This window comes from Paramormyrops kingsleyae, chromosome 4, assembly GCF_048594095.1.
Source record: "Paramormyrops kingsleyae isolate MSU_618 chromosome 4, PKINGS_0.4, whole genome shotgun sequence".
NCBI lineage: Eukaryota > Metazoa > Chordata > Actinopteri > Osteoglossiformes > Mormyridae > Paramormyrops > Paramormyrops kingsleyae.
Window position 1 is genome coordinate 25,172,622 of NC_132800.1, and position 16,056 is coordinate 25,188,677.

Here is a 16,056-nt window from a genome sequence, read left to right on the forward strand (position 1 = left end):
TAAGGCTACCGTAACTGACTTTGGCCTTTACCACTTTATTTATATATCGATCCCCCACTGTGTAACCCCCATATCCATCAAGCCTCCATAGAGGAGGGAAGCGGGACACAGTGCTGGTGAGATGAAGTTTAGTCTTTATTAATTCGTCCAGGATTGATGTGGATTGACCTTGGGGGGGTCCTGGGCATTATGAGGTACCTCTATCCGGGGGGGTACGATGCCACGGTGGGATGCCTTATTCCCATAGGCCAGCATTGTTGATGGGTCCAACACTGTGGAACTTAGATAAGGGACAGATGACAAGTAAAAGTCAGGTTCAAGGGCAAATACCTACCTGATGGCGTTGTCGCTCCTCCTGCTGTTCCTCCGGACGGTCCTGGTGTCCTGGATTTTCCTTGGCCGTCCATCTCTTCATCACCCCTGCTAAAAACAAGCCCTAATTAAAGGAATGACCGCGTGCGTGTAAGCGGGTGGATGCACGGATAGACCCAGAGTGGCCCGTACATTACTGTGGCCCTAGGACACTAGGGTCACAGGTTCTGGGGTTCCTAACCTCATCTCATAACCATAACCATAAAACCACCTTCCCTAACCCTAAACCTCCTCCCCTGACCTCATACTCTAAGTCTAAAGCTATCTGGCCCATGCCACCGACGCTGTCCCAAGGGCTCCACCCATGTCCCCCATCTCCCTGAAAGCATCAGAAAGCTGCAAAGTTCAAAATAACTTTAAACAATTTAAAAATAAACAAACTTACCTCATTCAGATCATTTTAAAACCTAAAAATGGGAAAGGAAAAAACCTGTCACTAAAAAATCCTGCAACAATAGAAATACTTTAGGCCAAAAATGGGCATTTTTAAAGCTTAAAGCATTATTTAACAGTAGTGCTGATTTAAGGGGCGTGGCCTCCCCACTATATGAAGAGCAGTTACTCATGTTTGTTGCAGTTGGAAGGCAGACACCTCTTGGAGTTGCTCCCAGGTGGGGCCAGATTGTGCTTCAGGGCCACGGTAAAACGTACCTGTTCTGATCTTATGGGCTGAAGTCCCCTCCTTAATATATGATATTTAATGGGTATTAGTGATTGTACTTAGCGGACAGTGAAAGCAATACTTACCTGCTGGCGTAGTTGCCTTTCCGTGCCTCCTCCCGCATGGACAAACCCTTGGTAGCATCCTTCAATTTTTCCGCCGGTTTCCTGAAGAGGGCAAGGCAGCCAGAAACGCATAGAAGCCTGATTAGGTGCAGAAGGTCAAAGGCCACATTTAAAGCCCCAGGGGCAAAAAGCCTAAAAAAACAAACCAGTAGACGTACACTACCAATTTAAATAAGATGTCTGGTGGACGTACACCATTATTAGAGGTCCGGTGGACGTACACCATTATTAGATGTCCGGTGGACGTACACCATTATTAGAGGTCCGGTGGACGTACACCATTATTAGAGGTCCGGTGGACGTACACCATTATTAGATGTCCGGTGGACGTACACCATTATTAGAGGTCCGGTGGACGTACACCATTATTAGATGTCCGGTGGACGTACACCATTATTAGAGGTCCGGTGGACGTACACCATTATTGGCAGCGATGCCAGGGGTTGTGAAGTAAACGGGTGGTCAGCAGATGGTGTGAGGTTGGCCAGTGCACTCCTGGGGTCAATTCCCTAACCCTGAACCTCAACCCTAACCGTAAGACCCCCATCCCTAACCCTAAAACCCCCATCCCTAACCACATATAAAAGTGTAAAAGATTAAAATGACTTTTAAAATTGCGGAGGATAAAATAACCTCCACATATAAATGTATATAAGACTAAAATGAGTTTTAAAATTGCGCGGTGTAAAATAACCCCCAGACGCATATATTTGCATGGATGGTTTAAATAACCACATATTTAAAACTGTTTTGCACTGTGTTACCCTCATTTTCCTTAAGCCTCTACAGAGAAAGAACTTGAGACACAATGCTTGATAAATTGGCTTTATTTGATTCATGCTTGATTCCCTCACTGTGGTACCCTTATTTCCTTTAAACCTCTACAGAGGAAGGATCTGGGACATAGTGCTGTGGGAGGGTGCTTGGTACTGGATGGCCTAAAATTAATCTTAGGGAGGATTAACATACCCACAAATATTTGATTGTGGAGGATTAAAATAACTACCACATATACATTTATGGAGAATCTAAATAACCCTCACTGTGCTGCCCTCATTTCCCTTAAACCTCTACAGAGGAAGGGTGTGGGACACAGTGCTAGTGAATTAGCTTTATTGTGATTGTGTTTGGCATTGGATGGCAATGGATTGAGTCTGGAGGTGACTTGCCCGCTGGCAGGTGCCCCCGGGAGCTATTGTCGATGCCACAGGAAGTTGCCAGCCTATAGCGGGCGGATTGCCAGATCTGTAGGAAGGTATCAGGTCCAGCGTAGGTTTGGGGAGCCACACTGTTGAACCACAATGCAGAAGGTCAGATCTGAGGGGGCGCCATTTTAGCTGCATGGAAGGGCATATACCTGTTGGCGTCGTCGCTGCTCCTTGTGTGGCTCTAACCCACATTGGCTGCCTGGCGCTGGAGCTCTTCTGGATCCTCCATGTTGTCATCGCCGCCGTCCCCTGGAGATAACATAAAGATTGACATTTTTTTACTATGTGGTAATTATAAATGTTTAAGCCCTTATCAAAGAGATGATGGTTGGCGCGTAAGCAGGTTGATGCACGGATGAACCCGTGATTGGCCCGTGCACTACTGTTGCCCTGGGATGCTGGGGCACAGCAGGGGTTCTCACCCCAAATCTAAAAACCATAACCCGTCTTTAAAGACGAGATGCTGAAACCTCACCTCTGTACCAGCCGGCCGGACGGCCGACTTCGGAAGGGGACTGGGGAGCTGTGATCAGAGAAAAAATGTGGCCGTTCAGTTTTGTATTTGCGCACAAGTTTCAGGTCACACGAGTCATTCCAATGCCTCAAATTGCCAAGATGGCGTACGGTGACTTACCTTGATTTGTTCACCCCCAGAAGAACTGGATGGTTCATCTGTGTCTGAGGGCACAATGATGACTGAAGTGTCGATTGACATGTAGAGAAAACATACATTCTTTCAGTATCCAGACCACTATTCAGTTTGCCTAAATATACTTTGTAAGTTACATATCTTTTCATCAGGTGGACACTCCGGTGGGACTGGGCTGAGGGGGCTTGAGATGAACGGCGGAACCACGTCCCTGCTGAGCTCCACCTGCAAGCCCGCACTCTCCACTGGTACCGGGTCGAGGGGGCTTGAGGTGAACAGCGGAACCACGTCCCTGCTGAGCTGCACCTGCAAGCCCGCACTCTCCACTGGTACCGGGTCGAGGGGGCTTGAGGTGAACAGCGGAACCACGTCCCTGCAGAGCTCCACCTGCAAGCCCGCACTCTCCACTGGTACGGGGTCGAGGGGGCTTGAGATGAGCGACGGAACCACGTCCCTGCTGAGCTCCACCTGCAAGCCCGCACTCTCCACTGGTACCGGGTCGAGGGGGCTTGAGGTGAACAGCGGAACCACGTCCCTGCTGAGCTCCACACTCCCATGCTGCTATTGTTGATCATGACACTGCTGCAGTGCCCACTAATGGCAAACAGAAATGTCACCAGACATCCCATGCAGTTATTTCTTATGTTGATGTCTTGTGGTGATTCAGCCAGGTCATCTTCAAGAAAGAAGCAAACCGTGAGCAGGGCCCTCAGGAACATGACCGGTGCACTTTCCCCATTCTGTATTGTTCTCTCTAATGATGCTGTGATGTATCACAACACATCCATGTAAAACGTCTTAGGACGACTATGTTGTGAAAGGCGCTATATAAAAACAAAGTGTACTGAATTGTATGGATTTGATGGGTATCGACTTACCAAGGCAGTCGGGGACCCTGCCACGCAGCTCCGTGACCAGAGCCGCTAGGTCACCTTGCTGGGGCATCCTTCCGGTCTTTCTTTAACGGTCTGCCTGTGTCTGACGATCTGCAGCTGGCATCGTATGTGCCGGGTGATGCCAACGAGACACTTGTTGCTCAGTCAGACAGGGCAGACCGCCATCAACCAGGCACTGGATGAGCTTCTTTACGGCCAAAAGGTGGTTTTTAATTGTAGTCACTTTACATTTTGAGCTTTGATGCTCCAGCCGATTATAAAATTTGGGGGGGCCATTAATATATCTCAGGTGGGCCAGTGGCTGCTCGTCCGCATTGCCCCACATGAACTTGATTTTGTAACGTTCTCCAGCTCCTGGTTTTGGTTATCAGTTGCCTTGGAAGAAGCCCCAATGCGGAACAAAGTGACCTTATATTTGGCCAGGACTTCCTCTGAGAAGGACAAGACAGTCAAGATGATAACAAGGCATTGTGCTGCATGTCATAATATTAAAACTGCCATTCCTCTTACCCATAAAGAAAAGCTGTACGGCACCACGGCCCTGGTTGGCTGCCGCTGGTGCAGAGGTGGTCTGAGCTGGTGGCTGCTGCAGGAGACTCTTCAGCTCCTGCACCCGTCACTTCAGGGCCGCCACCTCACCGCTCTTCTCCTGGGAAGCCCTTTTATGCTCCTCCAGAGCTGCCCTGGCTGCAGCTCACTTTGCTGAGCTCACCTGGGTTAAATGGACAGACACTGTGAACTGCTTTGAGACGATGCAATGTTGTGAAGGTGCACCATACAGATGCTACTGAATTGAATTGAACTTAATACCAGCTTCTTCATCTATTCCCCTTCTATTTTGTGGGCCATTTTAAGGTATCGATCAATCCGGATCAGACGTGGCACCGTGCAGCCACATACTGGGCAGTCCACCTGCCCAGAATACCGTGACGACGTGATGCAATTGAGGAGCTTTCGCTCCTTGGGGTCCACAATTTTGTGCACATTTATATATATAGTTTGTACCAGAGCATGTGAGCGGAGTGGAGCGGTGAGAATTTCCGCTCCTCGCTCACGAGGCTGTTGGCTCCCCCCCAGTGGCGGATTTAGCAATTTTGGGGCTCAAGGCGAACATGGATATGGGGCCCTCTGCATTACGTGCTTTTTTTTTTAAGGCCTACCTTAAACTTCACTTCACTCGTCATCCCAGAGCAATCTTATCCAGACGTCTAGAACAGCCCTGTAGAAAAAAAACAACTAAACATATTAACAGGGTAACTAATGCATTACCTTTAAAATCTTTTCACAACCAAATGTTTTTTCTACAATTAGAAAGTACCTCATTGTCAGTTCACCCATCTGATATCACAGATCAGTTACCTTTTTATTCCAGCATGATCAGCAGATTAATATTTGATGATCGGCCTCTGTCTTCTATGTTGTTTCACTAAAGTACGAAAACCCATGACAGGTAAATGGAGCGACACAAATAATACTTATTAAAATTATTACCTCATCTTTATTCCTGCCTTCCCTTCTTTACTTCTGTATTCAGTCTGTTTGGTTTTATGTTTTCTTCTTTTTCTTCTTCTGTCTCTTTAATGCTTTTATTTATATATATTTCTCTTGCTCCTTGACTGCTTTCTTTCCCTCCTTCCAATCTCCTGCTTCTTTTCTGTCATCCTTATATTTACTTTCCTCTTCTTTTTGCATGTTTTCTCTACACCTTTCCCCTTCTCCTTTATTGATTTTTTGTTTATTTGGATCTCTCTCTCTCTCTCTCTTTCTCCTTTGTCATTCTGTCCCTTGCTGTCTTTTAACTTTCTCATCCTCAAATGTTATTTTCATGTTTTTTCTTCTCTTCTCCTCTTCTGCCACTGTATTTCTCTAGCTTTTATTCTTTCCCCCAGTTTTTTGGACATTATTTAAGTTTTTAAAATAGCTTACTCTTCCTTCATCAAATGAGCTTTAGTGGATGGAAAAAACATATGAATCTTGTGGTGTTGAAGCAAGAATAATATGAAAATAATGGTAAAATGTTTTTTTTATTAGGTAAGTAATCTTATTTTATGCTTGGCTGGGGTGAATAGTGTTGGTCAAGACACTAAAATCTGACCTTGCGAGCTTTGGCTTCAGCAAACTTTGTTGTTACTGACTCCATATCCACTGATTTTCTGACTTCATGCTCAATGGAGAGAATAGCAAGTGCAGACAGCCGCTCTTGTGACATTGTTGACCTGAGGTATGTCTTAATAAGTTTCAGGCATGAGAAACTTCTCTCACCTGAAGCAACTGTGACAGGGAGAGTAAGTAACAGTCTGAGAGCTATACTCAAATTTGGATATATGTCCAGGATATTTTCTTTATATATGTGATCAAGCATCTCAGATGGTGTGGAGATGTGTGTGGGAAAGGATCTGATGGCACTCTTGATCTCCAGCTTCAGGTCACCAGCATCAACATCTTGCATTGTTTTCTCCAGTCTGGAGCAGCATTCATTTAGTCTCCCTCTCTGCACTGTGCTTCTCATGATATCAGTGGCGTAGAGAAAGCCATACAACTCACTGATGCTCTCTAAATGTGAAAATCAGTGCTGTATGTACTAACTGAAGAAAAAAGTTACTTTTAAACTGCTCTTCACCAGTTAACTGAGTTTGATCTTCTCCATCATAGTCAAACTGTCTTCTTTGTTTTCTCTGACGCCCCTCTGGCCAGCTCATCTCTGTTTCAGTCTTCTCCGCTATCTCCCTGGCATCTGATATAGCAGAGGTGAATCCATGGTCCCTAAATTCCTGAAGAAATTCTGTCACTGCCATAACCTCTCTCCTCACAGTTTCAACTGAAATTTTGGGGCTCTGCAGGATCTTGCTGACTTTATTTATCTGGAACAATACATTGTACCATATAATGGTACTTACCATAAATGGCCACCCTTGCATCTCCCGGAGGAGGCTTCCAGCTGTTGAAAGAACTTCTGCATCCCTTTTCTCTGTAGCGTACTTCATCAGAGCAGTTAAAGCCTTCAATGTTTCAGGCAGCTGGTATCGAACAGCTTTAACAGCTTCAACCCGACACTCCCATCTGGTTGTTGGTAGTGCCTTCACTGAGAGATCCTTGACATGTTCTCTGAGAATGGCCCAGCGGTGAACTGAGGAACTAAACAGAGTGTAAAGCCGCTGTAACAGACCAAAAAAGCTCATAGAAGTCACAGATGACTTGGCTGCATCACTGACAACAAGGTTCAGTGTATGACTTCCACAAGGAATACATAATGCTTTGTTGTTTAGCTCCAGCGCTCTCTTTTGGACCCCTTGCTTTTTTCCCTGCATATTACTCCCGTTATCATATGACTGGCCCCGACAGTTGGGAAGGTCCAAACCAAGTGTTTCTAAGTGTCCTAAAAATGACTCACATAAGCCTTTGTCAGTTGTGTCATGTGCCTGAAGGAATCCAACAAAATGTTCATGAATGGAGATACCTTTTGAGGCCTCACAATTTACGATCCTTAGAACAACAGACAGCTGCTCATTGTGACTAAGGTCTTGGGTGCAGTCCATAATTACTGCATAGTATTTGGCTTTCTTCACTCTTTGGACAATTGCATCAGTTGTACTTTTTGCTGCAAGGGAGATGAGTTCATTTTGAATGTCTTTGCTAAAATAAGTGTCACTGACCTCTTTAGCCTGAATTTTTCTCAAATGTTCACGCATAACAGGGTCAAACTGAGCCATCAATTCCACTTGACCAAGAAAATTCCCATTGCCAGCCTCAAATAACTTCTCTGAGTGTCCACGAAATGCAATAGAACGTTCTGCTAGATGGCACACGATTGCAATTATTCTTCGTAGAATCTCTTTCCAGCGGTTTACCTCTAGAGCAATTCTATCCTGGTTCAGCTGATCTATAGCTGTGCATGTTTTTAGTCTGTGTGATAGAGTGTGCCAGCTCTCCATGTTTGTGATATGTTCAGGGGACAGCTCCTGGTGTTTCAAGTGGGCTGCAAGATGTTTCCAAGCATTATATCCTTCCCCACTAAGAGCATTTTTTTGTCTGTCTCCAAACAAGCAGCAACAAAAGCACACAACACAATCATTTTTTTCACTGTACACAAGCCAGGATCTGGTTATCTCTTCTCCATTCTTCAATTGTATGTAGTAGTGACTATTAGTAAATCTGCGCCCCTCTTTATTCTTAGGAAATATTCTGTTCTTTACCTGAACTGGTCCTTTCAGCACCAATGAGCAGCTCTCCTTGTCTGTAAGCTCCTTGGGCCATAATGCTGGGTCATCTTCAAGTATAACACATTCAATAGGAGGGAATTAGGAACCAGCTTGTTGTGATCCGCTATATATGTGTGCATTAGAGCTCGCTCTATCAGCGTAGCTTGAACAACCAGCAATAGGCTCCTGCACTACACTAACTGCATTGACACTGTCACTTAATACAACAGAGGATATTTGCTTCTCTGTTTCAGCATTTCCACAAGAAGATACAGGTTCTGAGAGTGGCGTAGCAGCTGCATCACTTGTTGCTGCTGATTGTGGTAACATTTGCTCATCAACAGAAGTAGTGCTGCTAGTGACAGCAGTGTCGTCTTGCCCGACTTTGTTGCTATCACCATTATTAGGGTTGTTAGTACCTGTCTGCTGCACTGGTGTAAAAAATGCTGTTACCTTTGTCAAGGACTCTATCAATTGTCTGTTCTCCTACCGTTTTTTCCGTTTTTCTGCACCACTTGGGTAACTCCGTTTCATGGTTGTAGTAGTACGTCTCCCGCTCCTTAATCAAACTGCAGTGAATAACCTTCCGCTTTCGTCACACGGAATGTACCATTGCAGTGTGTGTTGGGGGCGACGGGGGGGTGACTAATACTCTTCAGCAACTGGCGTGGCGTAATGGCATTCTAATGCTGTTTTAGCAAGTGGATTTTTAATAATTTCAGACGTTAGTTGTAAGTGCTTGCTAAAAATACTCAGTACGACTTAAGTCATGGGGCCCTGGCAGTTCGGGGCTCTAGGCGCTCGCCTGCTTTTGCCGAATGGTAGCTCCGCCTCTGCCTCCAGCTTCTCTGTGGGAATCCCGAGGCATTCCCAGGCCAGCCGAGAGACATAGTCCCTCCAGCGTGTCCTGGATCTTCCCTGGGGCCTCCTCCTAGTGGGACATGCCCGGAACACCTCACCAGGGAGGTGTCCAGGAGGCATCCTAAGCAGATGCCGAGCCACCTCATCTGGCTCCTCTCAATGAGGAGGAGCAGCGGCTCTACTTTGAGTCCCTCCCGAATGACCGAGCTCCTCACCCTATCTCTAAGGGAGAGCCCAGCCACCATGCGGAGAAAACTCATTTCGGCTGCTTGTACTCACGATCTCATTCTTTCGGTCACTACCCACAACTCGTGACCATAGGTCAGCATAGGTTTTTTTTATATAAAATCTAATTGTTCAGTTAATTTTTTTTCTTTATTGGAAAATTTATTTGGCCCATCTATTCCTGTTCAAATTACTCTGCATTAATGATGCTTTTTGTTGGTTTTGTCTGTGTGTCTGTCAGCAGCAACATTATAATGTCATTTATATCAAAAATATCATACTGGCATCCCATGGCGACGTTAAAAACATGTAAAATGCTAATAACAATATAGCTTAAAAAGTGTGGTGCCCATACATAGTGATGTTAATTGTTTTGTAAAATTGACATTATGGGGGAAAAGACATGGGGGCCATTCGGAACTGGAAGTAAACGTGGGAACTGCAAGGGAACAATGATTAACATTAATGGGCAAATCGAGACGGCTTGCTTTCCTCAGTCACTGCCCCAATCCCCCCCCCATCTCGATTTGGTCGAGTGTAATGACTGTGGTGGCTCTTGGACCTTATTACCAAACAATCCCTGGGTCTAAGAGGATAATGTGTTACAGTAGCTGATATCTCAGCCTGGACCGGCGCGGCGATGGGAAGCTTGTGCTTCGTACTCCGACAGTAACGTTAGGCACTATCCGGTAAAATCCTTACCGGGATGGAAAAAGGATTGATTCAAAGTACATGTATAAAAGTTTATTCTCAGGGGAAGTTTGGTCTTTAAAGCTTCCCCATTTAAAAAAAACTAATTCAAAGAAAAGGGGAAAGGAAAATCATACATGTCACTACAATTTTCCATAAACTATTAAGATAACTGATTTGCGAGACAGATTTGTAGAGGTGATGGATTTGGTTCTTAAGCCATTTTAAGGTAAATCCCTAATGTCAGAGCAATCTGAAGTCAAGCAATACATCTCCGCACCCCGGAATAGATCTACATGTGAACTTTTTGCTTCCCTGCGCAGGTGGGAATTGCTTTACTTCTTGTACCTTTTGGTTTCAGCACACAATCTGTAACCCCTGTGCACATGGGAGACAAGCTAAGAGAAATGATTCACGATACAATCTTCTTATCTGTTAGATCAAATAAACGATCCAGCCGCCATTTTAAACGACTGGCGAGCGGCATGCTTACATCCGTCTCCCTAAATGTTAGATAAATGTTTGGTTTGTAAAAGGAAATATCTGATTCTGAGTGGGTGTTTCTGGGCATATAAATCCACATCCCATAAAAGATACCCTCCTTTATTCCCCCCCCCCTCCCCTCCCCTCCCCCAGGCTCGCTTTTATAGTCCACCTTGCCAGAAATCTACACGGGGAAACTTTTCTGCTTTTTCAGTCTCTCTCTCTCTATTTCCCCCCCCTTCATCTTGTCCAGGATGTGAGGAGTTGCCAGGGCAGACTGAGCAGTGAGACACTGGGGGGGGGGGGGGGGGGGGCACTCATCTGCCGCGAGCCAAGTTCCCCTTTCTCCTCTCGGACCCAGGCTCCCAAGTCATGGATCACGGACCCGGAGAAGAAGCTAATAGACTGGGGATCAATGGGCTCATTCTTCTGCTGGCCGCCGTTTGGTCCACGGTTCTACACTCCATGTGAAACAGCAGACAGTCATGGGGAGACATAAAACATAATACTGGTGTGACCAACTTGTCACTGGCTCTTCGGGGGACGTGTGCAGATATTGCTGATGAAAGAAGAATAAGTGGGAGATTAAAGTGTGACGGCCTCCCCATCCAGACCGGATCTCCCGCGGGGGGGTCATTCAGATGCTGCGCGGAGCGAGGCTAAAATCCTACGGCGCACCATTGAATCCACGTCCATTTCCGCTTTGACAGCTTCCGCGTTTGATACGAAGCTGATATAACAACTTCCTGTCTGTAAATGAAAGTGAAAGCGATTTAAAACTGGAGTCGCCATTTTGTCAAGAAACACGAATATGATTCTGGAAAAATAAAAAGATATTTTTATTGCCAGGTAAGATTATACTCGACAGATTAAAACAATAGTAAAAGATACATGTTTAACTTACTTAAATATTGGGATTTAATAGTTCTCAACGTAACTAGTCGTTAAATATACCTTCGTGCATTACAGTAAGTAACTGAGTCACAGAATATTTTTAGCATTTGAATGTAAAGCGAATTAACAACGATAATAGTAATAATATTTAATTATTTATGCTCAATCATTAGTTCACCTAATATACAACGTTGCTTAAACATGGACCGGGGGTAGGTTATAATACTTTGAAGTTATATTAAGCTAGTTTTAAAATGTTAGGGAATAACTGCTTGCGTGCCAAAGAACCCGGGTTAAACTCAAGGCTTAATATTTAATGAAATAAGGCTAAACCACTGCATTGCTGTATTTTTTTTCTTTGTTTTGGTCGCGTGGTTCGACCGAACACCGGTAAAAATTAAATTTGGCAGTACAGTATCAATGTGTAAAGTTGTACTTCATTGTGCAGTACAGTTTGAATTATCGAAGTAGTCACATTTGCATTATGTGAAATAATACTTTATAATAATGACTAATGAGAATTAACTACAACACTATTACGAAATACAACTATTATTATAAGTACTGTAGGATGTATCTATTAACCCTTCATGTCCACAGAGACACCAGCAAGAATAAACTGGTCTGGATCGGCACAAAAATGGGAAAGGAGAGAGGAAAAAGAAGAGCCGCTTCTGAAATGCGCCCCCCTGTGGCGTGTAAGAGAAAGAGCACTGAGAGGTAACAGTGTTACAGCCACTAGCATGCATGTCTCTCTGGGTCTATAGTCAGGCCATAACATAAAGTAAACTGGGCTCCTAGCTAGGGCTGGCTGAGTGGGCAGCACTGTAATATGTGTAGCTTAATAAAAAGACCTCGCCATATTCTTTCTTAGCCTTTATCCTCCACGATCAGCCAATTATTTAATATTATTTTATACTCTTGTCCAATATGGCCACAAAAAATAAACAAACAAATATATAAACAAGAAAACACTACCAAAGACCTGTCTAATAATAGCTTTTAACAATGATACTAAACCTTTCCTACAATAATTCATATTATAGGTCAGGCAATTTATTTCACATAATAGCTGTCTGTAAACTAGGCTGTTTGCATTAAGAGCTTCCCAGCATATCAAAGTACATGAAGGCAGAGCAGAAGCTAAACAGCAGTGTGATGCCGTCCCCATTGTATGAATTATATTTATACCATGAGGGTTTGTTTCCTCTCGCTGCCCACAGTGTCCTGATGGAGAGAGCAGATTCCCCTGTACCCAGCTGTGTTTCCATGAAGAGTGACAGGTCAATGGAAATTCCACTCAACTTCAGAGAGGGACCTTTTCCTACAGATCAAAGGTAAATGTGCATTTAAACAAACACTGTTTAAAACACTCAGGCTCTCAGTCAAAAGCCACAGAGGCACATACAAACTATGTAGAACATATTTATAATGAATGCACCAATTTTTACTTTTAAGAAATTTAAACAAAAGTTTTGTCTATATTCTATGTAAATAACATCTGAGGTAAATGAATGAGGATTACTTTAAAAACTGACTTTGTAAAAGGTGGAATTGGAAGTTACACTGCAAAGTGCATTTTAAATTTCAATCCTCAGCACAGAGCTGGATAAGAACTGGCTTACCTATTCCTTCCTGCTTATCCATTAAAGAATGACTCGACAATAGATTGTCGTCTTGTGAGACAAATGCTTCTATTTTGATAACAAATAAATACATTCTCTTGGAATCATTAGTTAAATCATTTGTTACAAAGTATCGTATTTGTGCCATCTATTCCCTTTTTTGTCTAGACCGCCAATATAAGATGACACCACTTTTTCAGATGTATTTGAGTAAAACGAATGTTAATGTAGATATGGATGCGGGCGATGTGCCCAAGTGGGATCAAGAAATGCCTGTTATTCTTTTTTTCTTCGGTTTTAGTAAATATAGCCAGTCTGTGCTGAAGGACAGATTCGGCCCTTTAGCCTGTAGTTGCTGAAGGACAGATTAGGCCCATTAGCCTGTAGGTGCCGAAGGACAGATTCGGTCCATTAGCCCTGTAGGTGCCGAAGGACAGATTCGGCCCATTAGCCTGTAGGTGTCAGGGTCAGCCCCTGTTGTCTCACTCTGTGTCCCTTCCCCGTTTGGCCAGCAGGCATTGCTGGTCATCCCGTCCTTCATGTTTGTCTTTGAGTTTCCCCTGTTCTGTTGGCCTTATGGCTCAACACCTTGAGCGTCCGGTTGTCTTCTGTCCTATGTTTGAATCCCACCTCCTGTTTTTGTATTTTGCTCCCTAGTGTTTCAGTTGAGTTTGTCTAGTTATTGTATTTGGTGATTTTTGTATATGGTTTTTGGTTTTGTTCCTTGTGCCCCTGCTTGTGTCTTTACCTGTTTAGATTCCCTAGTGTTGGTTTCTGTTTCCTTGGTTAGTTCTTAGTTTCCCTGTTTAGTTCCTTTGAGTATTAGTTTCACCTGTACCCCGTTTCCCTGGTCTTTGTTATTCAGCCTCACCTGTCCTGTGTTAGTCTCGTTACCCCTTAGTATTTTAGTTCCTGCTTCTGTTCAGTTCCCTAGCGGTTCATTGTTGTGTGTTGTTGTGGTTTGATGGTTCCGATGTTTTTGATATTTTTGGTGTTCAACGTGTATACGGTTTTTGTTATTTAGTCTTGTTTAATCCCTTTCAGTTTTTGACCCCTCGTGGTCCTTTTGGTTTTGTGTTTGTAGTGTTTTCTATTTTGTTTAAATAAACCCCATCTGTTCCTGGAGCCGCTAGTGGGTCGTCCACCCTTTTTGTGCCCGATGCCTCGCTCCCGTGCCCGAGCCCCCTGGAACCTTGACAGTAGGAGCCGAAGGACAGATTCGGCCCATTAGCCTGTAGGAGCCGTAGGACGGATTTGGCCCATTAACCTGTAGGTGCTGAACATAAGAACATAAGAAATTTACAAACGAGAGGGGGCCATTCGGCCCATCAAGCTCGTTTGGGGAGAACTTAACTAATAGCTCAGAGTTGTTAAAATCTTATCTAGCTCTGATTTAAAGGAACCCATGGTTTTAGCTTCCGCTACACTAGCAGGAAGACTATTCCATACTCTGACTACACGCTGTGTAAAGAAGTGCTTCCTCAAATTTGTTTTAAAATGTTCTCCCGCTAATTTCCACTTATGGCCATGAGTCCTAGTATTTAGACTAATATTGAAATAGTCATTTGGCTGAACAGCATCCAGACCCGTTAGAATCTTATAGACCTGGATCATGTCCCCCCTTAGTCTCCTTTGCTCAAGGCTAAACAGATTCAGTTCTGCTAACCTCTCCTCATAAGACATTCCTCTCAGACCAGGAATCATTCTCGTAGCTCTTCGTTGCACCTTTTCTAAGGCAGCAATGTCCTTCTTGAGGTATGGTGACCAAACCTGCACACAGTATTCTAGGTGGGGTCTTACCAAGGAATTATATAAGTGTAACATCACCTCCCTTGACTTAAACTCCACACACCTAGAGATATAACTCAACATTCTGTTGGCCTTATTTATTGCTTCCCCACACTGGCGAGAGTGGGACATGGAAGCATCAACATACATACCGAGATCTTTCTCATAATCAGCTACCTTTATTTCAGTGGAACCCATAAAATATCTGAACTTTATATTTCTGCTCCCTGCATGGATTACCTTACATTTATCTGTGTTAAATTTCATCTGCCAAGTATCAGCCCATTCGCTAATTAAATCCAGATCCCGTTGAAGTCTCTCTGCTGCTAGATCAGTATCTGCTACACCGCCCACCTTGGTGTCGTCTGCAAATTTAACCAGTTTACTGTATGTATTTGTGTCAATATCATTAATGTAAATTAGGAACAATAGTGGTCCTAAAATTGAACCCTGCGGTACCTCACTATGAACGGAGGCCCACTGTGACATTGTGCCTCTAATAACTACTCGCTGCTTCCTGTCAGTTAGCCAGTTTTCGATCCAAGCTGCCACAGTTCCTAAAATCCCCGCAGCTTTAAGCTTTAGCAAGAGCCGTTTGTGGGGGACAACATCAAAGGCCTTCTGGAAATCTAAGTAAATCACATCATAGGCCTTTTTGTGATCAATTTCACTTGTAGCTTCCTCAAAGAACTCAAGTAGATTCGTTAAGCAGGATCCACCTCTCCTAAATCCATGTTGGCTATTAGGGATGCTCATTTCGATTAATTTTCCCAACCGACAACCGCCGTTCGTTAACCGAACATTAACCGTTAACTGATTAGATTAGAATATTAAATTCCTCTGGGGTCGGCGGTCCCGCCGGCGGAATCTGACAGAAATTTCGCCAAACCATTTAAATAACTCTGCGAGGTTTTATCATATACACATTTAAAAAACACCCTCAGAAACCTTGGACGGTCTACTTTTCAAATATATATATAGGTAGAAACTAAATATATTTTTATAGCTTCGTGATACGAATAGAAAGAACAAGAGTGACTGACTTAAGCGTCTGCGTCTCGAAGCAGCTCTGATCGCCTTCCCACTTGCAAATTGCGCTATTCGCATGATAACAACATGATAATCCGACAGTTAGTATTGGATAAAGAAATATGTGAATACGCCCATTGTGACTGAAATAAACAAGAGCACATGTCTGGGTAGTGTTTACACCGATCGGCTACAATATAGCACACGGATACGTCTCTGCCGCTGAAGCTTTGCGCCAATGTTTCCATTTTCAGCAGCAAAGCTCGTACCTGTGTTCATGGCTCAGTGGGCTAAGCCTGTGTGCCTGTAATCACAGTCGCCGATTCAAACCCAGTGTATTTAGAACGTGAA

The 16,056-nt window shown here is 44.0% G+C and overlaps 1 protein-coding gene across 3 annotated transcripts in view; it reads left to right on the forward strand.

Annotated features, from left to right (window-relative positions):
• Positions 1–16,056, forward strand: part of LOC111844374 (uncharacterized) — a 111,558-nt gene that overhangs the window by 72,658 nt on the left and 22,844 nt on the right. Inside the window, exon 6 of one of the 3 annotated variants that reach the window (XM_072710927.1) lies at positions 12,487–12,600. The exons of the other annotated variants lie outside the window; for them this stretch is intronic. Within the exon in view, the coding sequence (XP_072567028.1) occupies positions 12,487–12,600 (114 nt within the window). The remainder of the gene's footprint in view (positions 1–12,486; positions 12,601–16,056) is intronic. 3 annotated transcript variants of the gene reach the window in all.